Genomic DNA, 13,020 nt, shown 5'->3' on the forward strand with positions numbered 1-13,020 from the left:
AAACTTGGTGTAGCGGTGACATGGATATAATGGATATAATTAAATTCAGAAATTTCTTTTCACAAGCACAATCAACCCAGCACGGGTTTATAACAATAAATTTACATGATCCTAGAACAAGATATCGCATTGGACTTGATAAAATTTTTGGATTAATTGATAGCAGCAGAGGGGGCGGGACCTCTGGTATGTAAACACAACTCTCGGTCAGGTTAGTAGTGACCTTATTGTTTTTTTTTTCAGAAGAAGCTAAATACTTTAAGCAAATTAGGTTTCAGACAAGTGGTCTGTTCGCCCCCTCTGCTGCTTAGATAGATAGATAGATATATAGATAGAATGTTACTGTGTCTGTATGGAATATTTTCACGTTTTATCTTCTTTAGTTATTTGCATACGTAATAAAATTAAATGATTCAATATGAATTCACAGAAAACAAATAAAATAATGTGCTTTAAACATATTGTTAACATATATTTAATCTTTCAACAGAAAAAAAAACACCGTCTTGTTTTAAAAAAATTTATTACATGAACTCTGCTTTTATATTTGTTTTGTTTTCTCGTCAGTGTTTGTAATTTATTATTTCCCAATAAAATAAACTATTTAAATTTGCACAAAGTTGAATGAGCTACTTAAAAAAATGTCAATATTAAATTAATCTCATTATAAATAACAACCCCATTATCGCGAGTACTATCGGTGTTTTGTTGCCTTAAATGCACATTTGAACTGCTCAGCGTACTTGGAAAATAATGAGAAATATTATATTTAAAGCAAATTTAAATATCAAATTTTTAAATCCCGAACAAATTTAATAATATCTCACATGTTCCGAATCAGCAACAAATCTGGGTCGAATCAGCCGATAATTTGGGCCGAATCAGCCTGTTATATTACACCTTTTAGTCTACACCGTCGGTCCTGCGATTCAGCAAGGTCAGAAGAAAGTACGGGGTCCAAAACCATAACGTTAGTGAAATGTTTGTTCGGTGTTTTAAGCCCAATCTTCTGGAAAGTGTAGGTATTCCAGTTGCTCGGAAATTGAAATATTAAATATTACTTCATTTTCATGTTTTAATTTAGAGGTTTGGTCATTATTCATAAAGCAGTCAGTTTGAAACTAATGCTGAGATATATTGTGGGTTATGTAGAATATAATTTCGACAGTAACTAATTTTCGTGGTAAATTTGTACCTAATTTTGTAGTTGATATATAAGATCTTGCGGTACGAAATAATAATAATAAGAGGCTGTATCTGTAATAATTTGTCCAGTTAATCTAAAATTTCTGTGAAATGTAGCTACGATGTCGTAGCCTTAACTTGATTTTTTGTGGTAAGGTAGGAGTAAGGGTACTAATATTAGTACTATGTGAAAGCTGCATTTAAGCTTCTTTTTCTCCGTGTCGATAATTTCATATTGAGGTCATCACTGGCATTCAGCCAATCAAACACCGCATTCTGACTTAATTCGAGTAGGTGACTTGACTCGGTTTTTATTCTTTTAGACCTTTTGATAGCAAAGAAAATCCTTTTATAATAATCACATACATCCAGTTCGTTTGTACCCCCTCCCCACTGATTTAAAAAATAAAAACCGTCAAGGATATAAAAATGCACAAAGCTTGGTCATTTTGTTCATTGATTTATAATTTCTAACCTGATTGTCTGTTTGGGGGTCCCTAACACTTTCTAATTATTGGCGTTTCAATGCAAACAGAAGCTCCCAATCAGGGATGGTCCTGGGTTTTAAAAAGTTGTCGCCAAATAAATCACCAACTTCAATATTTTGCTGCCAATTTTCAAACAAATTCATCAGAACAAGTAGTGAATATTTTCCATATCTATTAATGTAATAGGCAATGAAAATTGAAAAAGATGGGATAGTTATTACTTTATTGACAACAAGCAGTACAGCTATAATATTGCAAAATACATCATTATCAGATATAAAATATCTAATTTCCTGACATCTACAGTCTCTCTCTCTCTCTCATTTTTTAAAAATAGAAACATCAGGTATTAAGCATATCAATTTTATGTATATTATTTTAGAAATAATAGTTTTGTAAGGAACTTTAGATAATGACATTTTAATACTAAAACCCTATGATCGTACTTTGCAATGTAAGATAAGTGATGTATAATGTTACCGTCGATTTCACGCATTCAGGAATTAAATGTCCTCCCCCCCCCCCCTTTTATGGCTAGTTTCACAAAGTACATCTCCATCAACTAGGGGTTCAGAAATTTATTTTTGCTGTGCTTTTCATGCTTTGATTGTAGTGAATTGCTTCCTAAATCTCAAGAATGATCACTGAATGCAGTAGATTTTTTTTCTCAACAAGCAAAATAGGATCTTCCTTTCCACCAATGAAACATGAGTCAACACCTGGCATTATTGTACCTTATATATAAGCATTAATTACCATCATTAAATTGAAAGAAGGAATGAAGAAACATATCACAGAGCATATGTGCCCCCAAAAAACTAATTCAGAATAAATGTTATTTAGTAAGCAGTGTTATATGCATATATGAGTTAACAGTAGGAAATAAGGTAGGATATAAATGGGGGAAATAGTTATCACATGTATTGTAGCTTGAGACCACAAAAGGGCATGGTTTGTTTGTCAATCAATTGCTAGTGCTTTCACTTACTGTAGAACAGACGGTTTCTTTGAAGTATGCCAAAGAGGCTTGAGTCTGACCTTCAGCTATTGTGCAGTTTGGGCACAGCTAACCAGAATATGAAATGGGGGCATGTTGGGGAGGGGGTGTAATGCACTCCACAGGGAGAAACGGCATGTCCTTTGAGAATTTCACATGTATTGGGCCCAAAAGATTGGTGAATATTTAGTGAAAACAATGCTTAAATATGCCACAAAAAAACTTCCTGGTGGTAGGTCCCAGTCTGTGTGTTTTCAGATTCAATCTCCCAACTTGGTTTTGGAAAAGATTTATTTTTTGCATGACATGCTAGAATAACTGTACGGTATTAACTAAATTTTTTCAATGACTATTTTAATTCTTTGGAAATCATTCTGTACAATTGAAACTTCAACACAGAAGGGACATTTTTCGTTGGAATGTATTCAGATTTCTTGGAATTGAAAGGACTTTTTTAGGAAATAGGAATTCATTCACCATGATGTAAGTTAATTTCATTTTTTCACTTCCTGTATTTTGAGAAGCAAATTATTTTCAATCATGCAAAACTTGTTTGTTTTGCTATTTCTTGTTGCTTAAACTACTTAAGCTCCTGGAGTAGTAATATTGGATTGATGGCACAGCAAAAGATAAATGAACAAAATTAACATGTAATACTTACTTCACTTGGATTCATGTTTGGTGACACACTCCTTCAAAATATCACAACCAGCTGTAAATGAATTGACTTATACCTTGATATATATCACAGAACATCTGCTTTTACTTTTTATCATATCAGCCACGGATTCCCAAGTTTCCAGCTGTCGAGAAATTTTCAGGAACTTTTGATCTGTTCATCATGACGTGGTGTTGCACTTGAAGCACTGCTACCATCACTACATGTAGATGATGTTGTACTGTTGGGTATACCATAAGGTTCAGCGACCGTGGTGTCTGATGAATTTGCACTAAATCCAAATGCTGTTAATTTTGTTAACTTACTCTTAGGATGAGATGATGAATAAGCTACAGTAAACTTTTGTTTACCCATGATAAAGTGGTACTGTTGACAGTTTATAATTCTGACTGAGATTTTTTCCATTTGCTTTGCATTTATACACAGCAATCGGTACTTCAAGGGTATTCATTTTTCTCTGAAGTTTCAGCTAAACTGGTACATTTGTACATTTATTTTTAAAAACAGAAGGATTAGCCATCGTTCAGTTAATTGTAGCTGTTTCTGTTCATGTCTTTAGAGGTCGGTAGCATGACTGAGTGTATCACAGCATACAGTACTCAGGCCAGATGTCAATATTATGATGTAAGAATGCACTGTAAAGATGGGTTTGTACAAACAAAGGATTTGTTTATGTAACAGATAGATTCCAGTGCATTGTTTATCCAAGTTTATGGCTTCCTTTTGTGGTCCCTTTGAATATCTCCACTATAAATCCATGATTGTATGTACAAATTAAACAGCCAAAAATGTTGTTGCCCAAAAAACTGCCAGGTGGTATATTTTGTCGCCAATAAGAGAAAAAAATCGCAATTTGCGACATTGACGTAGCCCAGGACAATCCCTGCTCCCAATGAAAACAAGCAAACAGACTGCTCACTGCCCATTTCTTGTTTCTTGAATAGTCTATTTCAGCAAAAGCTGTTGTCTGCATCCAGTATTTGCAGTGTCTAGTTTTAATATTTCTAAAACAAAGTGAACAAATAAATATGAGTAACTCTTGTCTATGTGTTCAAAGAAACGTAAATCCAAAATTTATGTAATTATTGAGATTTTCAAAGATGTTGAACTACATCATATCCTTTGCTTGAAAACAGACTGGCTCAAGCAAATGTGGTGACCATGTTGCTAAAGAAACTCCCTTTTGATTTAATATGCCAACATGTTGACAGTGTTTGGGACCCCCAGGTGACAATCAGATTAGAATTTATAAGTCAGTGAATAAGATCACGAAGTTTTGTTCATTTTTTTTATATCCTTGATGCTTTCTATTTTAAAATTGGTAAGGGATGGTGTGAGAATACTATAGCCTACTATTTTTGTTTTAAAACTTAATATTTGTGTGTGTGTGTGATTTGGTTATTTTAATGTAGCTTTAACAATTTTTCAGTCATATCGCTACGATGTTTACAGTGATGTCAAGCACTGGGGTATCATACCACAGACATGTAGCATGTCGCAAACTTGGATTGTTTTTCCTTATTGGCTGCAAAACATAGCACGTAACTTTTTTATTTATTGGCGACATTGTTGGCTGTTTAATTTTTTATATACAACCATTGGTTTGGAATGCAGAAATTCAGAGGCCCCATGAAAGGAAGCCACAAACTGGATATAAAATGCACTGAAATTTATCTATTGTTACATAAACAAATTCTTTGTCCATACTGACAAACCATCTAAACAGTGCATTGTTATATCATAATCCACTTATCTTGACATCTAGCATGAGTTCTGTATGTTCTGAAATATCCACTTTTTTGTCGTTGACATTTCTGGTAATGGAGATCAACAGGACAAGGCATTGTCTCATAATCTATCTTTCATCAGATTTTCGGCCCCTCGCTAGTAATTAATATATTTACAAAGACTGACATTTGTATGCGGATGGTAAATAAAATTCCTCTTCTTTTCACTCAGAATTAAATCCTTCAGAAAACTCATGTTTTCTGTAATAATCCCTGTCATCAGAACACCTGCGTCTCTATTGTCTGTTGACCCTTTGTTTATTTTCAGACATGCATGGAAGGCAACGTTGCGCTTCTACCACAAATGTAAAAAAAAAAAAAATACATCTTATGGGTTTATTCAGTAGGCATGGAGGGACGGTAACTAGAATAGTCTAAACGACGGCCAATTCCTTTTTAAAAATGTACCCAGATAAAATAGTTTGCTGAAATTTCAAAGGAAACAGATTACCTTTGAAGCACCGACTGTTATGAAAACGTATTCAGCAAATGGAAAAAATACCAGTCTCAATCATGCAATACAATTATTTGATGTTGCCGCCACAAGAAGAAATGGGCATTCGTTTGGTTCTCCAAAGCTGTCCTTTAGCGGTGACTTCAATAGCACATGCACCCTTCATCAAAGAAAGCCGACTACAATCTTTCAACAACAGCAAAGAACTTTTCTTCAAAGGAAGTCAGTACCAAACTTAAATAAAAGTGATGGAATCTGATGGATTTTTCTATTTTCCAGCATTAACTGTGCTGCGAAAGTTTCTTTTTTGTAGGGAAAAAGTTTATGTTTACGAACGCTACCAACGGCAGCTTAAAACGCAAACTAATTTTTACCGACTTGGAATGTACTTTAAAGTAAATGTGTTTCGTCATTCGTTACGTGATTGTGTTACGTTTTTTCACTGAATTCAGACCAATATGACATGTTACAAAAATAATGAATATTTTAAAGCTGTGTGTGTGCATATTTTCGATGGAATCACTTGTATTGTGGATTCAATGTATATGATGAGGTTCCCTTGTGAGTACATGGTGCTGATACTCTAGTAATGCTATACATTAGACATTTATATATAAACAGGATTTACGTATATGTAACAATTCATGGTTCTCTAAATAAAGTAAACTATTATATTATGTCTTATCTGTTTTCACTACATGTGTATTTCTCATTTAATATGCATAAATATAAGATGGTAACTGTGCCGACGAAGCACATATTTTACCCTCCGCATTTATTACCCCCACCCACCCACAACTTTTGTGTGTGGGGGTACATTTTCTTCAGCTAACTGACTTGGTTGCATATAACGCGGTCAGGTTTTATGGCTTCTAACTAACGTGTTATAGCGGGGTCACACTGCCATTTTTGTAAATCTCGGGTATGACTCGGCCGGGGATCCAACTCACGACCTCCCACAATCGAGTTGGACGCTCTAATCACTAGGCCACTGGAGCAGTCCTAAATATTTGTAATCAATAACATGTTGAAATCTATTCCCTTGCTTTTCAAGGTTCATTATGAGAAATTCTATGAAGATAGAATTAGACACTTGTAAGGCAAGATGAAGTATAAGTCCCGAGTAAACAAAATGTTTTCACCTATCAGAACTGAGCATCAGGCCTGTTGTAGATGTAGAAATTGCCAGTATTTGTTCTTGTTTTAGAAGGTCCAACCTTCATGGGTTTACCACTATTAGATGGCACCTTCTGTGATGGTCTATATTTACTTATCAGTTAGAGCAGTTGTATGCATATGTACACATTATTTATACCATAAAGCCTGTATATCCTTGCTGTACATTTTGGAATAAGTAATAAACTTTACAGTTTTTGTTAAAAATTGTTTAATAATTTTTTTAATTATTGTTATACCTGCACTAAAGTAAAAACATTTAAGCTATCCTTGGGTGTGTTAATTGACATTTTATTTATGAGTTCTGTGTTTTGCTTACCTTGTTTATAATGTCTTCTGTTTTGGAGCAGTTAATTACAGCAGAGTTCTCCTATTGATATGACCTGCTTGCCTGATGGACCAGCTGTATTGATACAATCTGAAAGGATCTTAACATGGGGTGGAAACCTGTATTATTTTGTGACTTTTTCCAACATTCTTATAGTAAAGATTTCTTAAATGTTTTTGTATTTCCATTTCTTTTTGCTTTTTGATGATTGCTTTTTTCATATATCCTATTATTTCTTGCACATTGATTGCTTCCACCAAGTCAAGTCATTATGACTTTTTATTTCTTTGTGGTCTACTTTGATTAGCCCAGTAATACTCTCGCCTTGTAGAAGAGACCAGGTCAACTGCTTGTACTTGCAACATAAGAATCTACTGCCTTTTAATCATTAGGTAGAAAGCATCTATTTTGTGGGGATCTGGCATCATTGCATCAGTAACTTTACTGGAAACAGACACATCTTTAGATGATCATGTTACCAAGTCTGATTGCAGTCTTTTAAAAAAAAGAAGAGTTTTTCTTGTATTGCATTTATCTGCAGGACAAAAATGGCTACCAAAAGTAGCAGGAGCAAAGAGATTTGTCAGTATGCACATCCTCAGAAAATGACCATGACATTTACCAATTTACATGGCTGTCCATTGAAAACTGAGAGACTAGTTGTGTTCACAATTTATTTTGTCATGTCTAGCATCTGGCTGCAAGAAAAAAAGGTGAATGATTCTTATAAAAATTGCATGAGCAAAGTATTATCATTCATATCTTCAGGCAGAGACCATAATATTTGCAACCATTCATGACAATCCATCAGAAACTGGGGAACTAGTTGTGTTCACAAGATATTTTGATGCAAGGAGGGGTGGACAAACTTCAGAACTACATTTTTGATCCTCCTAAACTTGATAATGGAGTCACTAACTCTGCATTTCAAAATTATTTTGACAGTTCTTGTTAACTTTTTGACATAGAAATAGCCATTGAATATTAAGTGAATGTCAAATAATAAAAACCTAGTTGTAAAGGCTGATGAACAGTAAATTTGACATTGGAATAAGGTTGTACATATTTTTGACTGAAAGCTGTTAGGTTGACTTTGGTACATATTATTCATAATTTTCTTGTCATAGCCTAAAACTTTATCCGAGTGGTGTGGGGCAAATTGGCAAATTGTTTTGTGTAGTAGAGACATATGTTTGCCATTATGAAATATACCCATATGCAGTTGATTAAAGTGATGTTAATTAATTGTTAACATCCCTTAATTTATTTCAAATTGGTACTACATAGTGTTACAACTCTACAAATATTAATAAAAGAAAATGAACCCACAATTTAATTAAAATCAACAAATTATTTATTTTTCTTAGTTGAAAAGTGAATATGAAATACTTATATTACATTTATGGTGAAATAAATCCCAAATGATCCTAAATGTCATGTCCTATCACAAGTCCAAAAGTACAGAATGTTCCAAATGAATTCCAGTCGTCTTGAATGACCTGATGTACCACAGTGATGCAATCCAGAATGTCACTGAATGAATTACAATCCAGAATGTCATTGAATGAATTACAATCCAGAATGTCATTGAATGAATTACAATCCAGAATGTCACTGAATGAATTCTTTAACTATTTACAATAAATGTGTTATCCAGAGTCAATGTAATTCCTCGAGAATTATATCTGTACACAACTCTGAACTGATAACAAATGAATCCACAAAACTGATCTTAAAAACAGGAATAACTTATTTGTTTACCAAGTACCCTTTATATACACATCCCAGCTTGACCTAAACATGAGTCATACTAATGGAAAATTCCATCGAATTGTAAACAAGTTTGTTTCTTTTTAAATGTTACCCAGTCATAATACCTTAAGAGAACTACTACTGCCTCACAAATCAAGCATTCCCAGATAAAGCTTTTAGCTAAAAGGAGCTAAAAGTTATCTGCCCACCAAGGCGGTGGTCAGGCAGAGTGATCCCCCCATGATATGGTGGCAAAAATCCATGAATATCCCAGTTACCACCTTGCAAAAGCCAGAACCCACACAGATAAGAAGTTAGATGAGTTCTTACTTCACAAGGAAAGTATACTCCATCTATATTATTCTCTTGACAAAGTTCAGTATTTACAGTTTACAGTTTTAGGCACAGTTTGTCATCTTCACACATTTACTTGTTCTTAGGTACTTGCACAGGTAGCCTGTGAGACTTAACAAATAAGTTCAGGCTGTACTTTTGTTATGTTAACATGCAAGTCCCAGAGACCTATAGAAAACTAATATTATTCCACAAAAACTGGCTAAATATGGGTGAGTTTTCTCTGCTAATGCATTTAATATCTGGACACATGCTACATTGCATTTACCTGTACAAGTCATCCTTGTTACAGGTAGTATATGGAATTTTGGTAAATTTTGTCTGCTATTTGTCAAGGTAACACTATAAGGCATAGCTCTGCACCAGCTTTCTGTTTTATACTTAGAGACGGGTGCTGAACACAACATGTTTATATATTCTGCTCTATTTGTCTTACAGATTAAACTATGGGCAAAGAACGGAAACACACAACTAAGAACAAAGACACTATAAGCCTACATGCTTATATGTGAGTGCATGAATTTTTGGCAGATAATCAACAAAGACTCTCCAGTTACAAAAGGCCAGGAATCTACATGATCAGAGACAGCCCTAACACCTGTTTCACTGCCACAGGATTCCTCATTGCTGGCTGTATGTTTAGGTAACCAAGGAGTGAACAAACTAAACAAAGTATCCTTTTGCTCCACTGATACATGGACCGGTCATGTGGATCATCATCCTATAACCCGCCCCAACATTATGACTTGAACAACATCCTCCCTATAAGCATGGCCTATTTCCGTTTTCAAGCATCCTAAGCCTACTACAAGGGATCTTCAGGATAACACCTCAACATAATAAATTCCCGGAATCTCTTTTCCATTGTCGAACATGGTGTATACAGGCAGTTATGGAGACCAATCTAGCCCACATATGGCCTCACTGCACTGTCCATTTATGATGCCAAGCTTAGTACTTCAGCCTCTGACAGATGCCACCTCTCATTTCTTTCAACCCTTGGTCTATAGAACAGGGTTCCTGCTGTCATGGAAATCCTGGAAATGTTTGTAAATTACAGAAAAGTATTTCAAGGGCCTTGAAAAGTTTTGAAATTTTCATAAGTTATTCAAAGCTTTAGAAACATCAAGGAATTTGGTAATTTTGCAATATCAGGTTACAGTATTGCTCACCTACATAACTTTGACAGCAGGAAAGCATACCAACTGGTCCAAGTTCTAGCAAGCACAAAATGACCACTAAGCTGGGTTCGAACCCCGGCCAAGTCATACCAAAGACTTACAAAAATGGTACTAACAGCTGCCTCACTTGGTGCTCAGCATTAACAGGTTAGTGTTAGGACTGGTTGGCCTGGTGTCAGGATAATGTGACTGGATGGGGCATCACGCTACATGTCTGTGACATGATGCCCCAGTGCTAGGCTTCCCTATAAACTGCCACACTGCAGACATTGTAGCGATATGACTGAAAAATTGTTAAAGCTACGTTAAAAATCCAAATCACACACACACAAGCACAAAACAACAGCGGGCTATCTCCTTACAGGACAAAGCCAGAAGCTGCTTCACAGAAGAAAAAGATATTCTGAAAAGATGGACAGAGTACTGTGCAGAACTTTACAGCCATCAAGCCACAATAGATCCAGAGGTACTGAACGACCCTCCAGCAACTAACAATGACAACCACCATATCCTACGTGAATAAGTAGAAGCCGCAGAAAGATTGCTGAAAAAGAGGAAGTCAGCAGGAATGGACAACACCCCAGCAGAACTGATCCAAGCTGGGGGAGAAGCAGTGATAAGCACCCTCGCAAGCATCTGCAACAATATCTGGCAAACAGGAGTATGGCCATCACTGTGGACCCAGTCACTGATCATCATCCTCTCCAAGAAAGGTAACTTGCAACAGTGTCAAAACCACCGTACAATCAGTCTTATAAGCCATCCAAGCAAAGTCATGTTGAGGATACTGCTGAACAGACTAAAACCACAGGCTGAAAAGATCATTTCCAAGGAGCAGTCAGGCTTCAGAGAAGGACGTAGCACAACAGAGCAGATCTTCAACATCAGGATATTGTGTGAGAAGTACCTCCAACACCAGCAAGATCTGTAACACATTTTCATGGATTTTAAGAAGGCATTTGACAGGGTAGGGCATACAGCCTTGTGGGCAACCATGAGTCTGTACAACATCAATGCCAACCTCATCACAGTAATAGGGCACCTCTATGACAAGGCCACCAGTGCAGTATACTTCAACAGCAGCATAGGGGACTGGTTCAGAATGAGCCCTAGTCAGACAACGCTGTCTGCTCTCTCCCACATTATTCAACATCTTTCTGGAGAGAATCATGGCTGATGTGCTTGAAAATCATGAAGGGACAGTCAGCATCAGAGGCAGAACAGTCGCCAACTTACGCTTTGCCGACGACATTGATGGACTAGCAGGAAGACCAAAATGATGACCAACAGCACCAGGGGCATCAGCACTGAAATCATGGTCCAAGGTACGAAGCTAGAAACAGTCCACAGCTTCAAGTATTTGGGGGCAACTGTAATAGATGTAGGATCGAAGCCTGAAGTACTCTCCAGGATTGCACAGACAACAGCTGCGATTACAAAACTGATGCTCATATTGAACAACAAGAACATCACACTCAGTTCAAAGGTCAGACTGATGCACTCGCTGGTGATTTCTGTATTTATCAACGCCTGTGAATCATGGACCATAACAGCTGACTATGAGAATATGATACAGGCCATAGAGATGAGATGTTCCAGAAAGATCCTTATCATCACATACAAAGACCATGTCACCAATGAAGAAATATGGCACAGGATCAGACAAGCCATTGGGCCTCTTGATCACAGTGAAAAAACAAACTGCAGTGGTATGAGCATGTCTCACGATCATCAGGACTTGCCAAGACCATCCTGCAAGGCACTGTACAAGGAAGAAGAAAGAGAGCCAGGCAGAGAAAAAGGTGGGAAGATAACATTTGAGAGTGGACAGGCTTGACATTGAGGGACTCACTGAAAAAGACAGAAAATTGAGAGGAATGGAGGAAGCAGGTTGTTCGGTCTTGTGCAGTGCCCCAACAGTCTACCAGACTACGGGACTGATGATGATGATAACTTCGTTAATGGATTTGTTAGAGTAGGTTCCCCAAAAACTTCAGTTAGACTACATCTGGGGATCTCACTGCCATTCAAAATCATTGTATTGATGGCACTCAAAAGAGATTGACCTATCCGATAGGATGAAGTATGCCCAAAGTCAGCTATAAAATATGCTTTTGTGTTAAATTTATATATTAGGTAAATATTAAAGATCGTAGTTGGTACTCTTGAAATTGGTTTAAAAAAAATGGTCTTGGAAAAGTCATGGAATTACATTTTTTTTTTAAATTGCAGGAACGGTTCCTGATAGAGGTGCTCTTTAATCTGTAACCTATTAGAAATCACCTTTTAGGCTTCAGAATGCTCCACAAGGTTTGTCAGTGACACACTTTGCTAGCTCCATCTCAGGCAATTCAAGAGACATCAACCTCATCTCATGCAAGCAGAGATGACAATGCTTGCTCTCAGGATCCTTTTTCACTTTGTGATCTCACTATGTCATAGGAAGACTCAGCCGTAAGATCCTCCATTGAAGAAGCTTTTACCTTTTACCTCCAGAGTTCTGCCCTCCTCCTCCTCCCTGGATCAGAGTACCAGTATTTGTTGATCTTATGAAAAAGGAAGAATCCAGTTTCAAAATAGTTCTGCAGTCTGGCAGAATCACAGACATTTTGAATGGTTTTCATCAGCATCAGCTGTTT

At 36.4% G+C, this 13,020-nt stretch overlaps 1 protein-coding gene across 1 annotated transcript in view; it reads left to right on the forward strand.

The window, feature by feature from the left end:
• The first annotated feature begins 886 nt into the window (after window positions 1-886).
• LOC149801977 (electron transfer flavoprotein subunit alpha, mitochondrial-like) overlaps window positions 887-13,020 on the forward strand; it is a 66,186-nt gene continuing 54,052 nt past the window's right edge. Inside the window, exon 1 of the mRNA XM_089956373.1 lies at window positions 887-1,018. Coding sequence (XP_089812499.1) covers window positions 980-1,018 — 39 coding nt within the window. The 5' untranslated portion in view covers window positions 887-979. The remainder of the gene's footprint in view (window positions 1,019-13,020) is intronic.

This window comes from Sinohyriopsis cumingii, chromosome 4 (assembly GCF_028554795.1).
Source record: "Sinohyriopsis cumingii isolate HCF-2022 chromosome 4, ASM2855479v2, whole genome shotgun sequence".
NCBI lineage: Eukaryota > Metazoa > Mollusca > Bivalvia > Unionida > Unionidae > Sinohyriopsis > Sinohyriopsis cumingii.